Genomic DNA, 24,155 nt, shown 5'->3' with positions numbered 1-24,155 from the left:
AGGTCGATCTGCTGTTTTTCCCATCGTCGGAAGAGTCGATCCACTTGATCCTGACGTAGTTCCCACTCGTGGCACGAGCGCAGCTCCCTGCTGAGTGAGTCGGCGATGGTGTTCTTTATCCCTGCCAGATGAAAGGGCACCAGAAACATCTCTTGGGCGACGGCCCAATGCCACAGATCCTGGGCTTCCTTGGAGAGGGCTGGAGATCTGGTTCCTGCCTGCTTCCGGATGTAGAACATCGCGGTGGTGTTGTCGGTGAAGATTCTTACCACCTTGCCCTTGAGGGACGGGAGAAAGGACCTGAGGGCCCAGAACACTGCACGGAGCTCCAGGATGTTGATGTGGAGCGGCTTCTCCTCCGGGAGCCAAAGGCCTCTCGCGTGAAGTTCTCCGGTGTGCGCTCCCCACCCTTCCAGGGAGGCATCTGTCGTCACCGTTATCTGGTGAGATGGGGTCTGAAAGTCTGTGCCTGCCGTCAGATGAGCGCGGGTGCCCCACCACCGGATCGCTCATCGGAAGGTCTCGTTGAGCGGGATCCTGTCCGCGAAGCTGCCCGTCGCTTGGATCCAGCGGGCGTAGAGGAACTCTTGCAGAGGGCGCATCCGAAGCCTGCACAGACGCACAAGATATATGCAGGAGGACATCATCCCGAGGAGGGACTTGATGGACCTCACCCTGGCCATGTCTGTAGGCCAGCAGATACTGCACCTTGCCCAGGATGGCCTTCGTCCTTTCCTCCGACGGCGAGGCCGACGTGCCACTGTGTCGGGCTTGGCTCCCAGAAACAGTGCGACTTGCGACGGGACCAGGTGGGATTTGGGAAAGTTGATGGAGAATCCGAGGCCCGTGAGCAGCTGGACGGTCTTCGCTGTGTGATCTACGGCAAGCTCCCTTGTCCTTGCTCGGATGAGCCAGTCGTCCAGGTAGGGGTAGACGTGGATCCCCTGCAGGCGCAGCTGCGCTGCCACCGGTTCGAGGCACTTGGTGAACACCCTGGGTGCCGACTTCAATCCGAACGGGAGGGCCTTGAACTGGTAGTGCCGTCTTTGGACCATGAACCTGAGGAACTTTTGGTGTCCTTTTAGAATGGGGATGTGGAAGTACGCATCCTCCAAAACCAACGACGACAGGAAATCGCCCTCCTCCAGCTGTCCCAGCACGTGCTGGAGGGTGACCATCCGGAACTTCTGTGCCTTGATGTACTTGTTCAGTCGTCGCAGGTCCAGGATGGGGTGCCATCCTCCTGTCTTCTTTTTCACAAGGAAGTACCTTGAGTATACTCCAGCTTGATGTCACCTTTTTTGAGCATCGCCCTTACCTCCAATAGCAGTTGAGGGACGTGATTTTCCTTCCTGGCCACGGGTGGAATGCGGGGGCACTTTTTTAGAAATTCGAGGGCGTGCCCCTGGGCCAGGGCGTCCAGCACCCAACGGTCGGTAGAGATGGACTCCCACACGCTGACGAACTTCGCCAGCCGGCCTCCCACCGGGGTGCTCCGGTGGGGGCCCGACACCGCTGTCGGTTCAATCTTGCTTGGAGGACGCCTTGCCGCCTTGGCTTCCCTGGCGACGATGGCGGGGTCCACCCGACTTGCCTTGTCCTCTATAGGCTTCCTGCGACGAGGAGCGGGCCGCTTGGCAGTACATAGAGGAGCCACCCCCGAAACCCTTGGAGGCATCCAGCTTGCCTCCGGTGCTCCGAAAGGACGCCCTTTGTTGCCGGAGAATGCCTAGGGCCTTAGCTGTCTCCGTGTCCGCCTTGGTTTGGAGGGACTCATCCACTGGTTTCCCAAACACATTGTTCCCGTCGAACGGCATGTCCAAAACCTTGGCTTGTACGTCCTGGTGGAAATCTGTCGCCTTGAGCCACCCTCGTCGTCTAAGGCAAACGCAGTTGCCTAGCTGGCGGAAACCGGTGTCAGCAATGTCCGTTGCCACCGTAATGGCGTGGTCCGACGCCACTTCGCCTTCTTGCAAGATCCCCAGGGCCTCGGCCCTCTTGTCGTCCGGTAGGAAATCCAACAGGGGGGGCGATCTTGTACCATAACTCCCTGTCGTAGCGGGCCACGATCGCGAGGGCGTTGGCTGCCTTAATCGTTGTTGCCGCCGACGAGATAACTCGTCGTCCCATTGCGTCCAGCTTCTTTCCTTCGCCGTCCGGCGGGGAAGTTGACGTTGAGGCCGATGCCCCCTCCTCCCCCGCTTTCTTCTTGGCCGCCGCTGAGACGACCGAGTCAGGGGTCGGTTGCGCCCTAAGGCACAAAGGGGCCGCGTCGGGGACCCGGTACTTCTTCTCGTACCGATCCCTCTTGGCAGGCGTCGTAGATGGGTTCTTGAGAAGGGTGAGACCCTTGTCCCAGATGTCATCCATCAGAGGCACGGCGAGGACTGTTTTCCTCTTGGCCTCGCGCCGTTGGTAAAGGAAACCTTCCTTCTTCTCTTCGGGGCAGATCTGAAAAAGCTCGGATGCCCTGGCGATCATTGCATGGAAAGATCCAATCTCGTCGGGTGGGGAGGCCCGGGCTGGGGGCGATAGGAGCTCCGTCCCGTCGTCACCGCCGCCGTCGTCGGTACTCGTCGTGGCCATGTCCGTTCCCGTGCCATCCCCAGGGACGGGGGACGTGGGCAAAGGTTGAGTAGGCCGCGAAGGCTGTAAAGGCGGGCTGGATGGATCCGTCTTCTCTTGTTCGGGGGGCTTCCTGCCGGGCCTGGCTCTGGCTCCTCCGTCGAGCCTATTTCCAGATCCTCCGTCGGTAGTAAGGGCAATCTCGTCCTTATCTCCGAACACAAGGATTGTATCGCCAACAAAATGGCCGCCGAGTTATCCTGCGGCTCCGGAAGCGACGGGAGTGACGGGTGACTAGGACCCTCGCCGCTGCCCCATCGCTCTCGTCGTCACCTTCGTCGGGATCCCTCCCGTGGGAACGGGCCTCTTCGACGCCCTCGTCGAGGCCCTCTAAGACTTCTACCAGCTCCTCGTCGGATGCTGTGTCCGTGTCTACAATGGCCACGCCCCCCCTCTTTTTCTGCCGGGCTCTTCACGGGGGTCTTTTCGATGGGTCTGAAAGAGGCTTCCCTCCACGGAGGCTGGGAGACTATGGGCCCCGAGGTCGCCTCCACAGGCTGCGACAGGGCCGCCGCGACTTCCTCGATAGAGGCCTTGGCCGGGTGAATCAAGGCCTTTACCACCTTGTGTGGGCCTGTGGCCTTCACCTTGAGGAGAGAGTCACCGCCTCGCTCCCCCACGGCCGGATCCTTCGAGCTCGACCGGGGCCTCTCCAGAAGCTTTGCTGGGTTCTTGGCCTTCCTCTTTCCTGAGCCAGAGCGTTGGCTCGTGGTTGATGGCGCTGGAGAGGGTGCGCCCTGCCTGGCAGCTGAGGAGCTCGACCGTTCGGCGCTCCCGGTGCCCGCATACTCGCGGTGCTTTGCCTTCTGTTGGGCCTCCGTCGCCGGGGCGCCCTCACAGGACTTAGAAGACCGCTCGGACTTCTTCTTCCTCTCACCTGACGGGCTCTTTCCTTCCAGCCAGTTGGAGAGACGAAGGTGTCGGTCCCTGATGGTCTGTTCCGACATGTTCCTGCAAAACGCACAGTCCTTCTCCACGTGCGTTTTGTCCTCATGAAGGCAGTAGAGACGTTTCGAGTGCTCGTCCTCCTTGAACACATTCTGCAGCTGGCATCCAGGGCAAACCCTGAACAGCTTTCCGGGCGTCGAGCTTCCTTTCTCCTGGGCCATGTTCGGGTAGGCCGCAGAAACTTCTGGACTCCTCCAAGAAGCGTAACTCGACGAAATCTTCACCCTTGAGGGGCGTAGAAAAATCCGACATAGTTCCCTGTTGCTTGGATGTAGAGACGGTGGAGTTGAGGCTCTATTTGACCGAAAAATGAGAAATTCTCCTTGAAAAAGCACGAAAACGAAGCAAAAGTTCAAGAGCTAAACAAGAGGACTCCCAACACTTGAGCGTGCGATAAAAATCCAAGGATGGCTGCCAGAGGCGGGGCTTATGGAGAGAGCAGTCATTGGCTGGGGGCAGTATGACCCAGAGACCAGTGATTGGTTACTACTGAGAAAGACCGATCAGAAACGAAACTGATACTGATTTTTTCTTTACTGAGGATTCCCGGCCTGACGACGGGGAATATTCATGAGCATGTGAATCCATGCCAGACCCCATGCTGGAGAATTAACATTAGCACAGTGATGCTATTAGGCACGCTTTCTAAGTTCAACGTTAACACAGTGATGCTTCAGGCACACTTTCTTAATTTAACTGAAACACAGTGACGCTATTGGGCACACTCAATGATGTTGGGAATACCGTCTAGATTCAACATTAGCACAGTGACGCTATTAGGGCACACTTTCCAAGTTCAACGTTATCACAGTGATGCTATTATGGCACACTTTCTAAATTCAACTTTAACACATTGACGCTGTTAGGCACGCTTTCTAAATTCAACTTTAACACATTGACGCTGTTAGGCACGCTTTCTAAATTCAACTTTAACAAAGTGAACACTATTAGGGCACACTCAACTATGTTGGGAATACCGTCTAGATTCAATATTAGCACAGTGACGCTATTAGGGCCCGCTTTCTAAGTTCCACTTTAACACGTTTACGCTATTAGGGCACACTCAATGATGTTGGGAATACCGTCTAGATTGAATATTAGCAGTGACGCTATTAGGGCACATGCTATTTATCACAATTGTGTCTAAATGTGGTACATGCTATCCTTCGCAATTCCGTCTGAGTGCGGCACAAGCTGACATTCAAAATTGCAACTAAGAGTGGGACATGCTATCATTCACAATGCGCCTACGTGAGTGATATGCTACCAGTCATAATTATATCTAGGAGAGGCATCAGGTTATACTGCTCTGAGCTGCACACCCTTACACTCCCCACTTGGTGGGCCGCAGAGTAAACAAAGTGGAATTGGAAACCAGGTAAACCAAATTCAGGGCACAGCGGGAGGCCGGTGAGGGGTGTTGCGGCTACGAGTTGCCTTCAAAGTGATCATAGCAGAGAGATTTCAATTCAAACAGCTACCTGTGAATCTAAGGGGGCACTCCCTGTGGCTTGGTTCAAGCCACTGCGTCTACAAACTCAGTGCCTTCTGCCTTGCCAGCTACCTACATCGTGCCTTTTCCACAGTATCACACCTGCTCTCAAAAGGAAAGAAGCCGGTAACCTTTATAGGGTAGCGTGAAGGACACTCAACAAAGAGAAACTATGACAGCATTGAGTGAGCGGATACAGCAGAAGGTCTGTGTTACTCGATAGTAGGTTTCCTGCTCCCACAGACCCATGTACCTAAAAGGACTATCCCCGAAGCTAAGGTACAAAGCTGGAGGCTAGATCATGCTTTCCCAGAATATCCACAAGGGCCAGAATTCATCTGGAGATATGGAACAATCTAAACCCAAAAAATGGGCAACCACAGGTTCAGTAAAAACTCATACTTCAGTGGCATACTTCGCCATAATGGGTAATACTTCAGTGTGTGTCAGCCATTACAATCTTAAAAGTCCTTACCCAGAAGGCATCCTCTGCAAAGTAGATCAGTGATAACCCTTGTGTGTAATGATTCCCTAAAATCGGTGGATGTTTCCTTCCTTTTGTACGCCTCCTTTCACACTATGGCGCATCGAATGGCCATTGTGCGACATGTGGCGCATATGGAATATACAACATAACCAAAAACAAACACTCTGTGCACATTGGGGGCTGGGCCGGTGGAATGCACCAGTGTCTCTTGAATCTGGGAAGGGCATGTTATGTCCTTCAACACCGATTTCTTTTCAGAAGGGTCATGGCCCTCTTCCCATGCCAGGGTAGAATGCGGGAGTGGATAAGATGTGGCTGAGACAATCACTCTTACAGAGAAGGGATTGACAATCCACCATATCTGCATGCATGGTTTACAAGGGTTATGATATGCCTGATTTCACAAGGGAATCTCCTGCTCAATGCCAGGGTGCCATTGGATTTGGAAAGCAAGTATGGACCCATCGTCCGCTGGATTTGGAAGGGGCCTCCTCCCTCCATACCCTTGCCCAGGGCAGTATTAGCCCATCAGAGCACCGGCCTGCTGAATTTTTTCTAGAGGAATATTGAGTCTCTCACCTGAGCTCCTCCCGCCGCCGATTTATCAGCTCCTCTTCCAAGCGGTGCAGGCACGTCCCTTCTGACTTGATCTTCTCAAAGTGGAGTTTCACTTCCTCTCGCCACTCGGCCTGGAAGGGAAGAGGAGGACCTGTTAAGAGACTAGCACACCATGATCCTTTAGAGGAGGGTGTGCCCGCCCGGCTTGACCTCCATGCATGAGCTGGCAGCTATGTGCAGCACTCAGAATGTATGGGGGTCGTAGGGCACATCCACGCTGGAATATGCGGTGAGCTGAAATCATATTCAAGACCACTTCATGCAGCAAACAAAGAGTTCACTGTAGGACTCCACACATGCATTGTGCAAAGGCGCGCATTGCATTACTCAGCCGCGCGGCACACATGTACATCCAACTACCATTTCTCATTTAAGTACTCCTGAGGTTTTCACTCGCAAAAACAGGTCAGTGTTGTGTTCATTAGCAGATCCTGCTACCTTTTTAGAAAGTCATAGGGCCTCATTACGATTCCGGCGGTAACCGCGGCGGTAAAACCACCGGGTTACCGCCGGACTCGTATTACCATTCCGCCTCCGTGACTCCCGGAATTACCAGGGCATTACAGCCGTGATGGTGCTGGTGTTTCCACGTCCGCCTGCAGGCGGGAGGTGTTCAACCCGCCAGGGCGGGAAGATCACCTTCCGCCTGCAGGGGTCGGGATCGGGTGGTCCGGAATTAACAGTGGCGGCAGGTTTTCCGCCACTGTTAATTCCGGACCGCCCGACCCGTAATGAGGTCCAAATAATGTTCATTTATGAAAAGCACAACTGGAAAAAGGTGATTGCACACACTTCCCGTTTCATGTAGTCCCGAATTATTGAAAATACAGATCAACCGTTTCTGATGCCCTGATTGGATTCTGCTCCAGGCAGCAGGATATTGACCATAGGACAAATGCATCTCTGAGGGAGAACGGCCTGCCGTATGTGTTAGAAACAGAACTTAAACTTGTATAATATTTCACACAGAGGCCGCTATGGAGTAGATGTGTCGAGCAATGTGGAATCTTTTCATTGGCCAGAGCTGCAATGTGTAGTGTGCCCAGTGTGCTCATTCCTGGTGTGACATGTTGCTCAGGAAGAGCCATGGGTTACGTACATCAAAACGAAGGGTGATCTCCTCCAAACAAACGAGTGCTGGGTATGTACGGGTCAGGGATGCAATCTGTGCCAACACGAATCACGAGGTGGAGTCAGGTGGAGTCTGTGCCCCAGGTTTGGTACACACGGTTTGCAAGCCACATTATGAACACACTTCGGGTGGAATTATTGGGTTTAGAGATATTTTCTGCTTTACTTTCATTATTCAGCTTCTAAGCTCTTGCTAGACAGGATGTCCTGTGCGGCTGCCACGGTGGATATTGGTGAACTTTCCAACTCGTGGGGCATAAATATGTCCCCCCGAAAAATCACTTAGCAGGCCTGCCATGCTCTCCACCTGCAGTTCTGGGGGGTTGGAGAGACCAGGCACTCCCCTGGATCATTTGGGGGCAAAAGGAGCCAAGAGGCACATTTTGACATTTTGGCAGATAGGTGGTGGCACCAGCTTTAAGCTAAAAGTATTGAGCTGTAAGGGAGATGGTATTTGAGGCGGGACACAGCTTGTAGGTGTTGCTTGGGTATACACCCATCCATTGACTGCCATGGCCATGCTATTTCCTATGGCCATTCCCACCCACTCCCTTCCCCGCCCACAACACATCCTCCTGGGATCTATCTCTTAGTGTTTGCTTTTGAATAGGCATTTGCTAGGCACTGCTATTATATGCCCAGTTGCTCACACCATTTTGCTGCTACCATTAATGGCCAGTTGGTACTATTACGGCAGTGCCTGGTAAATGGCTATCCTGTGACCACACAAAGGCCCAAACTGCTGGCATTGCCAATGTTTGCTCAGTATTACACACGCTGTTCAAGTAAGGAACAAGTTACTTACCTGTAACTGTTTTTCTCCAGCATTGGTCTGGCATGGATTACTATTCACATGCTCATGAATATTCCCCGTCGTCAGGCCGGGAATCCTCGGTATAGAAAAAAATCAGTTTAGTTTCTGATCTGTCTTTCTTAGTAGTAACCAATCACTGGTCTCTGGGTCATACTGCCCCCAGCCAATGACTGTCCTCTCCCTAAGCCCCGCCTCTGGCAGCCATCCTCAGATTTGGTAGCACGTAAAGTGGCAGTATGACCAAGTGAAGAGCCGCAGAGGGGTAGGCGGGAGGGTTCGCATGTGAATCCATGCCAGACCCATGCTGGAGAACAACAGTTACAGGTAAGTAACTTGTTCCTTCTCCAGCATGGGGTCTGGCATGGATTCACATGCTCATGAATAAGAGAATACATAGCAGTACACACATGCACAACCACGGGAGGTGGCAACAGGCTCAACCTTAAGCAATACAACAACTCAACTTTAAGCATCTCTTACCTCCTCACCAGGCTCACCTTAAGCGAACAGGTTGCGCAGCACTGCTTGGCCGACCATGGACTCCTCCCTGGAGTCCCGATCGATGCAGTTGAATCTTGTGAAGGTGTGCGTCGACTTCCTCGTCGCAGCCCTGCAGATGTCCAGCAGGGGCACACCAGACAGGAACGCCGTGGTAGCAGCGATCGCTCTGGTCGAATGGGCTCTCGGACGGCCGGGCAGCGGTCGGTTTGCCAACCGGTGACAGTGCATGATGCAGCCGGAGAGCCATCTGGAAATGGAAGTCTTCGAGAGAGCCTTCCCTTGATTCACAGTCCCAAAGTTCACAAACAGCTGTGATGTCTTCCGAAAACTCTTCGTGCGGTCCACGTAGAACTTCAGCGCTCTAGCTACGTCCAGCGAGTGCAGAGTCCTTTCAGCCGGCGACGAAGGAGACGGGAAGAAAACTGGCAACAACAAGGGTTCGTTGAGGTGGAAGTCCGACGGCACCTTGGGCATGAAGGAGGGGTGCGTCCTCAGCACCACCCTCGTGTCGTGAAACGTCAAGTATGGCGGCTTGCAAGATAGGGCCTGGATCTCTCCCACTCGTCGTGCGGAGGTGATGGCCACGAGAAACGCTGTCTTCCACGACAGAAACTTCAACGGTGCCGAATGCATAGGCTCAAATAGAACCCCCATGTGCCTGGTCAGCACCACGTTGAGCTCCCACGCCGGGGCAGGGGCCTTCACCGGCGGGAATGATCGGAACAATCCTTTCATAAATTCCTTCACCAGTCGATGAGACCACAAGGACGCCCGTCCCGTAGTTCTGGTGTATCGTGAGATGGCCGCCAGATGTATCTTGATGGAAGCGTGAGCTAGTCCAGCCTTGGCCAATGACAGTAGGTACGGCAATACTTGAGGGGCCGTAATCCGCAGAGGGTTAATCTTCTGTGCATGGCACCACACAGAGAACCTCTTCCATTTATGTCCTTAGCACTTGAGAGTTGAGGACGCCCTGGCCTTTGCAAGAACCTCTGTGCAGTCGGCCGGGATGTCGTACCCTCCAAACTCTAGTGCTGCAGGAGCCAGGCCTGCAAGTTCAGCGAATCCGGGTTGTGGTGAAGAATGGCGCCTCCTTCTCTGGAGAGAAGATCTGCGTCCGTCGGCAGCTTGACTGGTGTGGATGTTGACAAGTCCAGAAGGTCCGGGAACAAGATCTGTCTCGGCCACGCCAGTGCGACGAGGATCATCCTGCACCGGGACCTCTTGAGCTGGTTGATGAGCCGGAGCAGCAACGGCAACGGAGGGAACGCATAAAGAAATAGGCTGTCCCAGGGGAACGAGAAAGCATCGCCCATGCTCCTCGGCTGGGGGAACCAGCTGGGGAAGCTCCGGCACTTGGAATTCGTCGCAGTCGCGAAGAGATCCATTTGGGGTTCGCCCCTTCGTCGGAAGAGTCTATCCTGGAATAGTTCCCACTCGTGGCACGAGCGCAGATCTCTGCTGAGTGAGTCGGCAATCGTGTTTGTTATTCCTGCCAGATGAAGAGGCACTAGAAACATCCCTTGGGCGACGGCCCAATGCCACAGATCCTGGGCTTCCTTGGATAGGGCAGGGCATCTGGTTCTGCCCTGCTTCCGGATGTAGAACATCGTGGTGGTGTTGTCAGTGAAGATCCTCACCACCTTGATCTTGAGGGACGGAAGAAAAGACCTGAGGGCCCAGAACACTGTGCGGAGCTCCAAGATGTTGATGTGGAGTGACTTCTCCTCCGGGAGCCAAAAGCCTCTCGCGTGAAGATCTCCGGAGTGCGCTCCCCAACCTTCCGTCGTCACCGTCACCTGGTGAGCTGGGGTCTGAAGGTCCGTGCCCGCCGACAGATGAGAGCGGGTACCACACCACCGGATCGCCTGACGGAACGTCTTGTTGAGAGGGATCCTGTCCTCGAAGCTGCCCGTCGACGGGACCCAGCGGGCATCGAGGAACTCTTGTAAGGGGCGCATCTGAAGCCTGCAAAGGCGCACCAGATAAATGCAGGAGGACATCATCCTGAGGAGGGACTTGTTAGATCTTACCCTGGCCATGTCCGTGACCAGCAGACCCTGCACCTTGCCCAGAATGGTCCTGGTCCTTTCCTCCGATGGCGAGGCCAGCCGCGCCACTATGTCGAGCTTGGCTCCCAGAAACAGGGCGACTTGTGACGGAACCAGGTAGGATTTTGGAAATTTAATGGAGAATCCCAGGTCCGTGAGCAGCTGGACAGTCTTCGCAGTGTGCTCCACTGCGAGCTCCCTTGTCCTTGCCCGGATGAGCCAGTCGTCCAGGTAGGGGTAGACGTGGATCCCCTCTAGGCGCAGACGCGCCGCCACCGGTGCGAGGCACTTGGTGAACACCCTGGGTGCCGACTTCAATCCGAACGGGAGGGCCTTCAACTGGTAGTGCCGCCCTTGGACCACGAACCTGAGGAACTTTCGGTGTCTTTTTAGAATGGGGATGTGGAAGAACGCATCCTCCAAGTCCAACGACGACAGGAAATCGCCCTCCTCCAGCTGTCCCAGCACGTGCTGGAGGGTGACCATCTGGAACTTCTGTGCCTTGATGTACTTGTTCAGTCGTGGCAGGTCCAGGATGGGGCGCCATCCTCCTGTCTTCTTTTTTACGAGGAAGTACCTTGAGTAAACTCCGGAGCCCCGAAGCCTCTTTGGGACGAGCTCGATGGCACCCTTCTTGAGCATCGCCCTTACTTCTAACAGTAGTTGAGGGACGTGATTTTCCTTCCTGTCCACGGGTGGAACGCAAGGGCACTTCTTCTGAAACTCGAGGGCATGCCCTTGGGCCAGGGCGTCCAGCACCCAACGGTCAGTCGAGATGGACTCCCACACGCTGACGAACCTCGCCAGCCGGCCTCCCACCGGGGTGCTTCAGCGGGGCCCGACCCCACGGTCGGTTCAATCTTGTTTGGAGGCCGCCTTGCCTCCTTGACCTCCCTGTCGACGACGACGGGCACCACCTGACTTGCCGCGTCCCCAGTGGGCTTCCTGGGACGAAGATCTTGCCGCTTGGCGGTACGTGGAGGAGCCACTGCCGGATCCCTTGGAGGCACCTTGTCTGCCTCCGGAGCTCCGAAAGGACGGCCGTCGTTGTTGGAGCACTCCCAGTACCCGGGCAGTCTCCGTGTCTGTCTTGATGGCCTGAAGGGACTCATCAACCGCCTTCCCAAACAGGTTGTTCCCATCGAAGGGCATGTCCAAAACCTTGGTTTGTACGTCCTGGCGGAAATCCGTCGCTTTGAGCCATCCTCGTCGTCTCAGGCAAACGCTGTTGCCAAACTGACGGAAACCGGTGTCAGCGATGTCCATTGCCACCGTGATGGCGTGTTCCGAAGCAATCTCACCTTCCTGTAGGATTTCAAGGGCCTCAGCCCTTTTGGCGTCCGGAAGGAAGTCCAACAGAGGGGTGATTTTGAACCCCAACTTCCTGTCGTAGCGGGCTACGATAGCCAGGGCGTTGGCCGCCTTGATAGTCGTTGCTGCGGATGAGATGATCCGTCATCCCATCGTGTCCAGCTTCCTGCCCTCGCCGTCCAGCGGGGAAGTTGATGTTGAGGCCGATGCCCCCCCAGCTTTCTTCTTTGCCGCCGCCGAGACGACCGAATCCGGGGTAGGTTGCGCCCGAAGGCACAAGGGGGCAGCGTCGGGGACCCGGTACTTCTTCTCGTACAGGTCCCTCTTTGCCGGCGTTGTGGCAGGGTTCTTGAGGAGGGCGAGCCCCTCATCCCAGATGTCATCACAAAGTGGTATGGCGAGGACCGTCTTCCTTTTAGCCTCGCGCTGTTGGTAAAGGAACCCTTCCTTCTTCTTCTCTTCTGGGCAGAGCTGGAAGAGCTCGGATGCCCTGGAAATCATGGCATGAAAGAATGCAATCTTGTCGGGCGGGGACGCCCGAGCAGGGGGCGACGGGGGACACGTCCCGTTGTCGCCTCTGTCGTCATCTGTACCTGTCATAGCAGTGTCCTTGCCTGTATCATCCCCGTGGGTTGTAGACCGGGGGGAGGGCAGAGCAGGCCGCAGAGGTGGAAGAGGTGGCGTAGGATGCGTCGTCCTCCTCTTATGCGGTGGACTTTCCGAAGGTCCCGGCTCCGGTTCCCCCTTCGGGTCTGGCTCAGGTACCTCTGTCGGGGGGAGGGGCAACCTTGTCCTTATCTCCGAGCATAAGGACTGAATCGCTGACAAAATGGCCGCCGAAGTGTACTGCGGCGCCAGAAACGATGGGCGCGAGGGCTCTTGAGGAACCTCGTCGGTGACACTGTCGCTCTCGTCGTCGCCCTCGTCGGGAACCCTCCCGATGGGCTGGGCCTCTTCCACGACTTCGATGAGCTCTTCTTCAGAGGTTGTGCCCGTATCCACGATGACCACCTGCCCCTGCCCCACCTTTTCCAACGAGGACTTCGTGGGGGTCTTCTCAATGGGCCTGAAAGACGACTCCCTCCGCGGTGTCAGGGAGACTCGGGTCCTGGGGTCGCCTCCACTGGCGTAGCCTCCACAGGCTGAGCTAGGGCCGCTCGGACATCCTCAATCGAGGTCTTACCAGGGTGAATTAAGGCCATCGTCAACTTCGGTACGCCTGGGGCCTTCACCTTGGGGGAGGGTCCGAGCCTCGCTCCCCCTCTGCCGGAATCTTCGAGATCGACCGGGGCCTCTCCAGAAGCTTTGGCGGGTTCTCGGACTTCCTCTTACCCGAGCCAGAGCATTGGCTCGTGGTTGATGGTGCCGGGGAGGATGCGCCCTGCCTGGCAGCCAAGGAGCCCGACCGTTCGGCGCTCCCGGTGCCCGCGGACTCGCGGTGCTTGTCCTTTTGTTGGGCCCCCGTCGCCGGGGCGCCCTCACAGGACTTAGAAGACCGCTCGGACTTCTTTTTCTTCTTCTCGCCTGACGGGCTCTTCCCTTCCAGCCAGTTGGCGAGACGGAGGTGGCAATCCTTCATGGTCCGCTCCGACATGTTCCCACAAAACGCACAGACCTTCTCCGTGTGCGTCTTGTCCTCATGGAGACAGTAGAGGCATAACGAATGCTCGTCCTCCTTGAAAACATTCTGAAGCTGGCATCCAGGGCAGGACCTGAACAGCTTCATGGGTGTCAAGCTTCCTTTCTCCTGGGCCATATCCAGGGTAGGCCTCGGAACTTCTGGAATCCTCCAAAAGCGTAACTCGACGAAATCTTCACCCTTGAGGGGCGTAGAAAACTCCAAAACAGATCCCCGTTGATCGGATTTAGAAACGGTGGAGCTTGAGGCTCTATTTAACTGAAAAATGAGAAAAATCTCCTGAAAAAGCGCGAAAACACAGCAAAAGCTCGAGAGCTACAGCACGAGGACTCCCAACACTTGAACGTGCGGTAAAAATCTGAGGATGGCTGCCAGAGACGGGGCTTAGGGAGAGGGCAGTCATTGGCTAGGGGCAGTATGACCCAGAGACCAGTGATTGGTTGCTACTAAGAAAGACAGATCAGAAACGAAACTGATACTGATTTTTTTCTATACCGAGGATTCCCGGCCTGACGACGGGGAATATTCATGAGCGTGTGAATCCATGCCAGACCCCATGCTGGAGAACCTGGGTGTGCAGTTGCACAGGCATCCAGGCACATTCATCAAGAGCCACACAATCCCCATGGTCTGAATGTTGCATCTTTTGCAATTTTAAATGGAGGAGTCCTGTTCATACCCCTGCTTACCCCACACCCTGCAGACCCTACCCCTCCGACCTGTGGGTATGTGTGATGCTGCATGTCAGCGAGCACGCATAATCCCATTTGACACAGTGTATTATTTCTCAAAATGTATGAAGCCTTTCTCTCATTTCAACCTCCCGCGTGCTTTCTTTCATTTTGCAATCTGCCCCTTTCAGAGTAGGTTCCTAGTCATTTCATGGGCCAGAGAATCTGCATTCAGGAGGCCTGCTTGGAAATGGACAGGTCACACCCTTCTCGTGCCCTGGGAATGAGTCCGCAGGGCTATTCCCCTCACATCAGACAGAGTTTACAGGCTCAGCCAGGAGAGCTGCCGCTCAGAATAGCGAGATTTCATAGGCCGGTTACATTGATACAACCAGAGCTCTCAACAGACAGACATGTTGTAGGCCTGCAAAGCAGCCTGTCCCTTGCTTGCTGAAAAAAAAGCCCCATAAGTGTGTGCCCCCACGCTAGAGGCCCAGCTGGGATCCCCAGACGCAGCCAATGACCCGGCACCCAAACTAATCCCACGAAACCCCATTCCCCGCTCCCCCTTCAACTTGCAGAATGTACAGCATAACAAATCCCTATTTATTTAGTTATTTATTTTATTTCTAAAGCGCTGGAACAGGAGCCCGGAGGCATAAGAGAGCTGGTACCGACACACAACACAATACATCCAAAGCATCAAATCAAAGGCAGAACCAGCGGAAAAGTAAAGCAAGGTAGTGGTCACTCTATATTCAAAAGAACAAGTTACTTCTTACCTCGTAACGTTCTTTTGATGGGATGTTCCTCCGACGTATTCCTTATCTTTGATAATTCGTCTCCAGCTTGCTGGCCTCAGAAGTTTTTTCTCTGTAGAGGGCGCTGCGCGTCGACGTCCACCGAGTCGATGTCCCTCGACAGCCACCGTATTGGCACTGACGTCACCATGCCCATAAATAGCCACACGCGGCGTCCGTTGCGCAGTTCTGTTTTGTAGCATAAGATAAGTCATGCCTGAATTGGTTATTGACCTTGAAGGAGTATAAGCTGCAACCACAAGGGAAGTGTTACTGCGGGGATGGATGGGAGGGGCGATAAGGAATACGTCGGAGGAACATCCCATCGAAAGAACGTTACAAGGTAAGAAGTAACTTGTTCTTCGAAGGGATTGTGTCCTCCGACGTATTCCTTATCTTTGATAGACTCCCATAGCAGTGGCATGTAATTGGAGGTGGGAGTAATAATGTCATGTATCCCTTTTAGGAATGACCCGAATGTAATACGGCTTTGCCAAATCTGGTCTCTTGACTAGTGGAGGAATCCAGATTGTAAAATCTTGTGAATGTATGTGCAGACGACCATGCGGCAGCCGCACATGTCTCGGACCGGTACCCCTCCGTGGAGGGCCAAAGAGGCTGCGATACCCCTGGTTGAATGAGCCCTAAGATTTTGGGGTGGCTCTTTCCCTGCCAGTTTATAACATTCCAGAATGGCCAAAATAATTCACCTGGAAATGGTCTGTTTTGTTGTGGGTAGTCCCAACTTGTGACCCGAGTATCCTACAAACAGTTGGTCTGCTTGCCTAATCCTAGCCAGTCTGCTGATGTAAAAGCTTAGAGCTTGCCTTGGGTCAGCCTATGTAGCCTTTCTTCCTCTTTCCCCGGATGGGGAGGAGGGTAGAACGAAGGTAAGGTAATTTTCTGAGTGATGTGAAATTCAGAAACCACCTTTGGGAGGAAATTAGGCTTCACCTGTAGGACAACTTTGTCCTTGTGGAAAATTGTATGGGGGGGGTTTACAAGAAAGAGCTTGTAATTCGCTCACCCTCCTAGCAGATATTAGTGCTACCAATAGGACAGTTTTAAGCGTGAGAAATCTCAGCGAACAAGAATAGAGTGGTTTGAAGGGAGTACCCATTAGGGAAATTTAAGACTAAATTTAAGTCCAATAGGGAACTTGGAATGGTCTTGGAGGATAAACATTATATTAATAGGGGTAGTTTGAAATACGATGGTTCCTCTGCAGTGCGCTTGAAGATTGACAGCGCTGCGAGATAGCCTTTTACAGTGCCAACTTGAAGGCCTGAGTTTGCCAAGTAGAGTAGAAACGACAACACCATTGGTGTACCACATAAAAAAGGGTCGATATTCTCTTCTCTACACCAGCTGAAAAATGTGTTCCAACGGCAGCGGTATAAAGACTTTGTTGCTGGCCTTCTGGCCGAAAGCAACACCTCCATGACGTCATCAGGGAGGTCCCAATCCTTGTACCTCACCCTTTCAGAAGCCAAGCATGAAGGTTGAGGGTTCTGATGTCTGGATGGAGAACCTGACCTCCCTTCTGTGAGAGAAGATTCTATTTGAGTGGAAGATGGATTGGAGGACAGATGGACATATCTAGCAGGTCTGGGTACCACGTTCTCCTGGCCTAGTCCGGGGCAATTAGGATCATGGTTTTCCGGAATCTTCTCAACCTCCTGATCATTTGAGGAATAACAGGGACTGGTGGAAACGCGTAAAGGAGTGGGAACTCCCAGTCTACTAAGAACGTGTCCCCTAGAGCTTCTCTCGGGGGAAATTCCCTTGAACAGAACAGATCGCACTTCCTGTTGGTGCTGGTGGCGAACAGATCCACCTGAGGGGTTCCCCAAAGGGCGAAGATCTCTTGAAGGACTTCCTGAGCTAGCTCCCACTCGTGGGAGACTGTGCTCTGCCTGCTCAGAGCATCCGCTGTCAAGTTCTTCTCTCCGGCTAGGTGGACTGCCGATAGAGAGATTCTTTCCTGAATTGCCCAAACCCAGAGCTGCATTGCCTCTCTGCACAGTGGCAGTGACCCTACGCCTCCTCTTTTGTTGAGGTAGTGCATGGCCACCGTGTTGTCCGTCATTATCAGGACATTTCTCCCCTGTACTGATGGCAGGAAAGCTTTCAGCGCTAGTCTGATCGCTCTCAGCTCCAATAGGTGGATGTGTAGTCTGGACTCCGATGGAGACCAACTACCGCTGATGGTTAAGTCGTTGGCATGGGCTCCCCACCCCGTGAGTGAGGCGTCTGTGACTACAGTTATCTATGGCCATGGTTGCCAAAACAGTTCTCCTTTCAAGATGTTCTCTGGATAGGCCCACCATTAAAGGTCGTGGGCTACCTTGTCCGGAATCTGGAGGAGAACTGTCATTCTTCCTGAGTATTGTGACCACTGGGTCCTTAGTGCCCACTGGAGAGATCTCATTCTCAGGCGAGCCTCTGGCACAAGGAAGATGCAGGATGCCATAAGGCCTAGCAACCTCAAAAATTTGAAGGCTGGGAGATGTTGGGCATTTTGAAACTTGTTGACCATCTGCAGAATAAATTGAGCACTCACCTCTGGTGGCGAGGCTTTTCTCAGGGAAGTGTCCAGGACCGCTCCTATGAACTGGAGTCTCTGTGATGGTATCATCTGTGACTTCTTTAAATTGAGGGAGAAGCCCAGTTTGTGAAGGAAGTGGCAGACATTGGCCCTCATTACAACCCCGGCGCTAAACCATGGCGCTATTAGCACCATGGTTGGTGCCGGTGTTGTAACGAGTCCGCCATGGTGGAATGGGGAAATACCGCCCCATTCCAAGGTTAGCGGGGCGATATTTCCCCATTTCACCATGGCCCTTCCCCATTCCCATTTCCGCCCCATAGGGTTCAATGGGACTGGGGAAGGCGCTAAGTACGGTACGGCAAATTGCGGTACCGTAATTAGCACCGAGGTCCCTTTGCAGCAACCTACTTTAACGGCTGGTAAAACCAGCCGTTAAGGTCGGGTCCCGCAAAGGGACCTCGTAATCAGGCGTTAAGGGTTTAACGGTGCCGATTAACCCCTTAACGCCAGGGTCGTAATGACCCCCATAATCTAGCTGGATCTGAGCTTGTTCCAAAGATACAGCTCTGATCAGCCAATCGTCCAGGTAGGGGTAGACGTGGATCCCTTCCCTCCTTAGACTTGCAGCCACTACCGACATTAGCTTGGTGAAGACCTCCGGGGCGGAGGTCAGCCCAAATGGCAGAACTCGAAATTGATAATGGGAGCCGCCAATTGCGAACCTCAGGTATCTCCTGTGTTTGAGATGGATTGGCACATGGAAATAAACATCCTGGAGGTCCAGAGAAACCAGCCAGTCCTGGATCTGGAGGGCCTGAAGGATCTGAGAGAGAGTTACCATCTTGAACTTGTCCTTCCTGAGGAACATGTTCAATTCTCGTAAGTCCAAGATGGGTCTCAGCCCTCAGTCCTTCTTTGGTATGAGAAAGTAGGGGGGAGTACCAGCCCTTGTTCCTCTCCGCTACAGGCACCGGTTCTATGGCACCTTTCTCTAGCAGGCCTACAATTTCCTGCAAGAGGAGCGGATCTGGAACTTTTAGAGAGCTGTGCCCCGGTGGATGACTCTGAGGGATGTGTAGAAAGGGTAGGCAGTAACCCTGGGCAACTGTCTCCAATGCCCAAGCATCTGACGTAATAGCCTGCCATTCCGAAAGATGGTGAGTTAACCTGCCCCCTACAGGTGTTTTGTGTGGAAAGACCTCAGAGTGGTTTTGGGGGCGGCTGATGCAGATGCCGAGGGTAAAGAGGCACCTGCTGCTGATGCGGCCTTAGTACTTTTGACCCATCCACCTCGGGTGTATCTCCTTTGGCCTCTTTGAGCCGGCTGTCCTCTGCCTTTCCCGAATGCGGAATAATAGCGAAAGGACTTTCCTCTCCCAGAGGTTCCTGAGGGCGAAAAGGAGTTTGGCGGATTGCAGCTCCTAAAGATTTTGCTGCTGCTTTAGATGTTTGCAACTTTTCCAGACTGTCATCAGCCTTTTTACCGAATAAAGAAGAGCCGTCAAAGGGCATATTCAAAAGTCTGGCCTGTACATCTGGAGCAAAGCCAGACTTCCGCAACCACGCATGCCTGTGGATTGTAGTACTTGCCGCCATGGCCCTGCTGATACTGTCAGCGGAATCGATGCCAGTTTGAAGAGATTCGCACATGGCATCTTTGCCATCTTTAATGATGTAAAGGAAGGCTTCCCTTTCCTCTCCTTCCGGTATGCAGTCAGCCGCTGATGAAGCACACTCCCACAGTGTGTGACAGAACCTGGCGAGCGTACAAGTGGCGTTGATGGACTTCAACGCCATACTACAAGCAGAAAAGACTTTTATTGCCATAGAATCGTACCTTTTGTCATCTGTATCCTGTGGGACAGTATGAAGTTGCCGCTTAAACCACCAGGCTCTCTGAAGTCGGGTGTTTTGATAAATATTCAGGGTCAGCCGCAGCTACCCTATACTTGGCTGACAATCTTTTATTGACTGCAGGGATAACCTCAGGAGTTTCCCAATTTTATGAAATCTTCCTTTGTAAGGCTGCATGGAAGGGGACCACAGGATCCTCCTGTGGACCTTTGTCTAGTATGTCTGTAAGGTCATCCTGTTGAAAAACAGGTGAAGGCGCAGACCAACCCATGAATTCAATAATCCTTGCCATCAGGATTCCATAGGGGGTTTCCGCATGTTCCCCTGGGTCTGGTTTGACAAATTCCACTTCTGGGGAAGCGTCCAGCCCACTTGCCTCATGTAATGATTTCTGTAGGTCTTTCAACCTTCTTTCCTCAGAGGTAAAATCCTCTGAAACAGGTGGTGTGGTCCTCTGCAGCCCGAAGGGTCTTTCCTGGTCAGAATCCTCCCCTTCTTCATAGATTTAAGATAATCTGGGGTACTCTGACCTCGGAAATGGTGTAAAACCCATTTCTAAGGCAGAAGAAGCCAAACTCGTCATTATTGGGCGAGAAAACGTTGATGTCGTCGACGCCGATGTGAAAGGCTTCGAAGGCGCCGAGAAAGGCGTCGAGAAAACTGGAAGAGGCCTCGAAGAACTTGAGGATCGGGATCTTACTCAAGGATGTCGACGACGTTCTTGGCATCGTGCCGGAGGCTCTTGGTATAACCGTTGGCTGTGAAGTAGCCGTGGTTTTCTCTTTTATCGGCGTCCATGTCGGTGTCGATTCGGTCGACCGATGCGTCGAAGAACCCTTCGACAACGGCGTTGATGGCGCCGATCCATGCGTCGAAGGGATCTTCGACGACGGCGTCGAAGATGGTGCCTTCTTACCCGATGGCCCGTGTCGCTCTCGGGTGGACTCTTTCGCCAGGTGCAACGACTCGCAGCGTTTCGATTTTTTGGGTTTTTCACCCAGGGTATCACCCTCAGCTGTCTTCGAGGGGGTCGAGGCCGCTTTCTCAAAGACGCTTAGCATTTTCTTCCTGAATTCCTCCCACTCAGCCTGAGAGCTGTGTTTTGTGGGGCAGGAGACCCTTTCTGGGGAAACAGAAGATGACGAGGTAGGGGATCTTCAACGTCTCTCCTTTGAGTGTCTAGATCTCGACGAGTGGTGGGAGCTACTTCGAGACCTAGAATGGGAATGCTTTCAACGGCGAGGAGACAAATGCCTCGACTCGGCCGAAGAAACTTTTGAGGAGGTTTTGACTGACTTACCTCTCTCGAGCTTCCCCTTGCGCTCCTTCAAGGCTTTTGCCGTCATGGACATGCAGTGCTCACACCCTGAAAAATGGTGCTCGACTCCCAAGCACGACAAGCAGATCCTGTGAGGATCCGTTATCGACATTTTCTTTCCGCAGTCTCGACATTTTTTGAAGCCGGACCGCGGAGTCATCAGTTCAGATGAAGAAGCCATCGAGAACGAGTTGGTTTTATCGAGTAAATATAAGACGTTTATCTGACTGAACTGAGCAACGATATTCCGAGGCCCCACGAAGCGCGGAAAAACGGAACTGAGCAACGGATGCCGCGCGTGGCTATTTATGGGCATGGTGACGTCGGCACCGATACGGTGGCTGTCGAGGGACATCGACTCGGCGGAGGTCGACGTGCAGCGCCCTCTACAGAGAAAACATTTCCGAGGCCAGCAAGCTGGAGACGAATTATCAAAGATAAGGAATACGTCGGAGGACACAATCCCTTCGAAAGGAAGGTTTTCAAGTTGCGTTTAAACTAGACAGACGGGCCACAACCTCAGTCAAGCGGAAGCGTGTTCCAGAGACGTGGGGTCGAAATTGGAAAACCTCCATTCCCTAAACATGTCCAACCAGTCTGCCCACTCCATTTTCATTTCCACTAACTTTTGGTCCCACCATCGGTTCCAACAACCAACTTGATTGGATTGTTTCCAATAATGTTGACTTACTGTAACAAACATACAGCCCTGTATCTGGATCGATCATTACAAAATCGAAGCCACACTATCCTTGCCTTTCAAAAAAACCTATCCCGACAATTTACCCAAAACTACCCAGAGCAGAAACCTCAAGAAAATCACGCCAGATATGCTCTCGAGGGGGATCTCACACATCATGGATAACACCACAGACGATGACCCCTGTGACACTATTATCACCACTTATAACAACTACTTCCAAGATCTTCTAGATAAGAATGCCCCACTGAAAAACAAACTAGTGCGTCCCAACCTCAACCACCAAAGTTGGTACTCTACGGAATTAGGCACCCTAAAGACTGCCAAAAGGAAACTTGAAAGACAGTGGCTCAAAAACCCCACAGTACTCAATAAAGACACATGGAAGAAATCGGACATCCTGAACAGAAATAAAATTATTGAAACAAAAAAAAAACTATTATAACGAGCAAATTTCAGGTGCATCCAATTCCACGGGAAAGCTGTTTCAAATCTTAAAAACCTTTGAAAAGCCACCTACTCTCACCCCTCCCTTCCAGCCATCTTTGCTGGACTGCGAAAAGGTCCAAACTGCTTTTTCTCAAAAGATTCTAAAAGCTAGAGACACCATCTTAAATTGCAATACTATTGACACCCCCAATGACCTACAACAAGGCTGATCCCGAGATTAAAGTACCCAAATTCCAATTCACACCAATAACACCAGAAATCATGGCGGAGACTCTCTCTAACATGAATTGCACTTCATGCCCTGAAAACATACTGCCCCCCAAGTTCATCCTAGATAATGCAGATACTTTTTCACCCTTTCTTTGCCGCATGACAAACTCGTCTTTTAGAGACCAGACCGTTCCTATCAGTCTAAAAAGTTACAGTTACACCATTGGTTAAAAAACCCAGCCTCGACCAGCAAAATCCAGCCAATCTCTGCCCTATCACGAATTGCAACTTCTTGTTGAAAATTCTTGATAAGGTGGCCACTCATCAACTTCAAGAGTACGTGGACAAGCACGACCTGTTACATCCCCAGCAATCAGGATTCAGAAGTGCACATAGCACGGAATCAGCATTACTCGACCTCCAATCTAAAATGCTAGAAATCCTTGATAAAGGCAAGGCAGGCCTGCACATTCTATTGGACCTCTCGGCGGCATTCGACATATTAGACCACGGGAAGCTCCGTGAGGCCCTGGGAAAAGCAGGTAACTGTGCCGAGGAAGCCATCGATTGGACATCCTCTTTTTTGGATGACAGAAAATCCAAAATCACCTGGGGTGGACATTCCTCTGGCACAAATCCAGTGGATTGTGGCGTCCCACAAGGTGCTAGTTTCTCCCCTCTCCTATTCAATCTATATATCCGTTGTCTCTGCGCCCTCCTTTCACAGTTGGATATTTACTTTACCAATTTCGCAGATGATACTCAACTGATTATAGAACTCAGCGGAGACCACACCACAGACAACAACAGACTCTCAGCAATCTATAATACTATAGAAAGCTGGATAAAAGACCACTGGATGTGTCTGAATAGTTCAAAAACAGAACTTATGACATTCGGATCTTCAAAAGCCTTATCCAATCTAGGCCCAGCCTACTCATCATTTCTTATCAAGGATTCTAGCATCACGGTCTCAAGTAAGGTGAAAACACTTGGCATATACCTGCAATCCTCATTAGGAGCAGATGCTCAGGTCACTTTTCTTAAAAAAAAACTGCCAATACTACCAGAGATTACTACGCCGCATTAGGCCATATCTCAACGTCACAAATTGCGCCACCATTGCTAGAGCCACGATTTTGTCCCGACTGGATTATGGGAATGCGCTGATGCTCGGTTCAAGTAACTCTTGCATTAAACAATGCCAGATAATCCAGAACACCGCTGTTAGAACTATTACCGGGAAGTCCAAGCGTGAGCACATCACCCATGACCGAATAGGCCTTCACTGGCTCGCCATTGAGGAACGTATTAAATTCAAATCCCTGACACTTGTCCACCGCTGTCTTTTTGGCACGGCTCCTACATACCTAGAAAAGGAATTTCTTTGGTATGAACCAAGCCGCTGTCTTAGATCAGCAAAAAAAGGGCTACTCAAAGTTAGCCACACTAGAGTCAAAGCTACTGGACTCGGGAGAGCTTTCCCCACCAAAGCTATTGCGCTCTGGAACGAGCTTCCTGATAATCTCAGATTGGAAAGTAGCTACTCGCTATTTAGGAAGCAGCTGAAAACGTTACTTTTTCGATAATTCGTTACATATTCAGCATGGACTCCCTTGAGTCCCCGTCCTCTCTTTTTATGTTGTCCTGTGATCTGTTCTCTCGTGTGCTTGTCGCGCCCTGATGCTTGCGAGCTTCGGCGCGTTATAAATATATAAATAATATGGACTGCATAGACTAGACTGACCCCCAACGGAGTGAAAATGTCCCTAAAATAACATAGCCGCCAAAGACCGCAGAGAAGCCGGTTATCCTGGGCGGAGGGTGTGATCACGTCCGGTGTGTTCTAATGATGTCTGGGGTCAGCAAAGGTAACGGGGGAGTTGCTTCTGGATCCGGTGTGCTTATTCCAGAAAGGGTATAGGAACACAAAGCATCCGGCCTCCACACTCTGGGTGGTCTGCACTTGCTGCCTCAACTGGCA

The 24,155-nt window shown here is 52.5% G+C and overlaps 1 protein-coding gene across 6 annotated transcripts in view; it reads right to left on the bottom strand.

Annotated features, from left to right (window-relative positions):
- The window catches only part of MAP3K12 (mitogen-activated protein kinase kinase kinase 12), a 533,632-nt gene that overhangs the window by 103,361 nt on the left and 406,116 nt on the right, over positions 1-24,155 (bottom strand). For all 6 annotated transcript variants that reach the window (XM_069653287.1, XM_069653291.1, XM_069653290.1 and 3 more), the window contains one exon: positions 6,132-6,241. In XM_069653287.1, coding sequence (XP_069509388.1) covers positions 6,132-6,241 — 110 coding nt within the window. The remainder of the gene's footprint in view (positions 1-6,131; positions 6,242-24,155) is intronic.

Source organism: Ambystoma mexicanum, chromosome 3q (genome assembly GCF_040938575.1).
Source record: "Ambystoma mexicanum isolate Mex_15411 chromosome 3q, UKY_AmexF1_1, whole genome shotgun sequence".
In the NCBI taxonomy this organism is placed as follows: domain Eukaryota; kingdom Metazoa; phylum Chordata; class Amphibia; order Caudata; family Ambystomatidae; genus Ambystoma; species Ambystoma mexicanum.
This window is presented reverse-complemented; position numbering and strand designations above follow the sequence as displayed.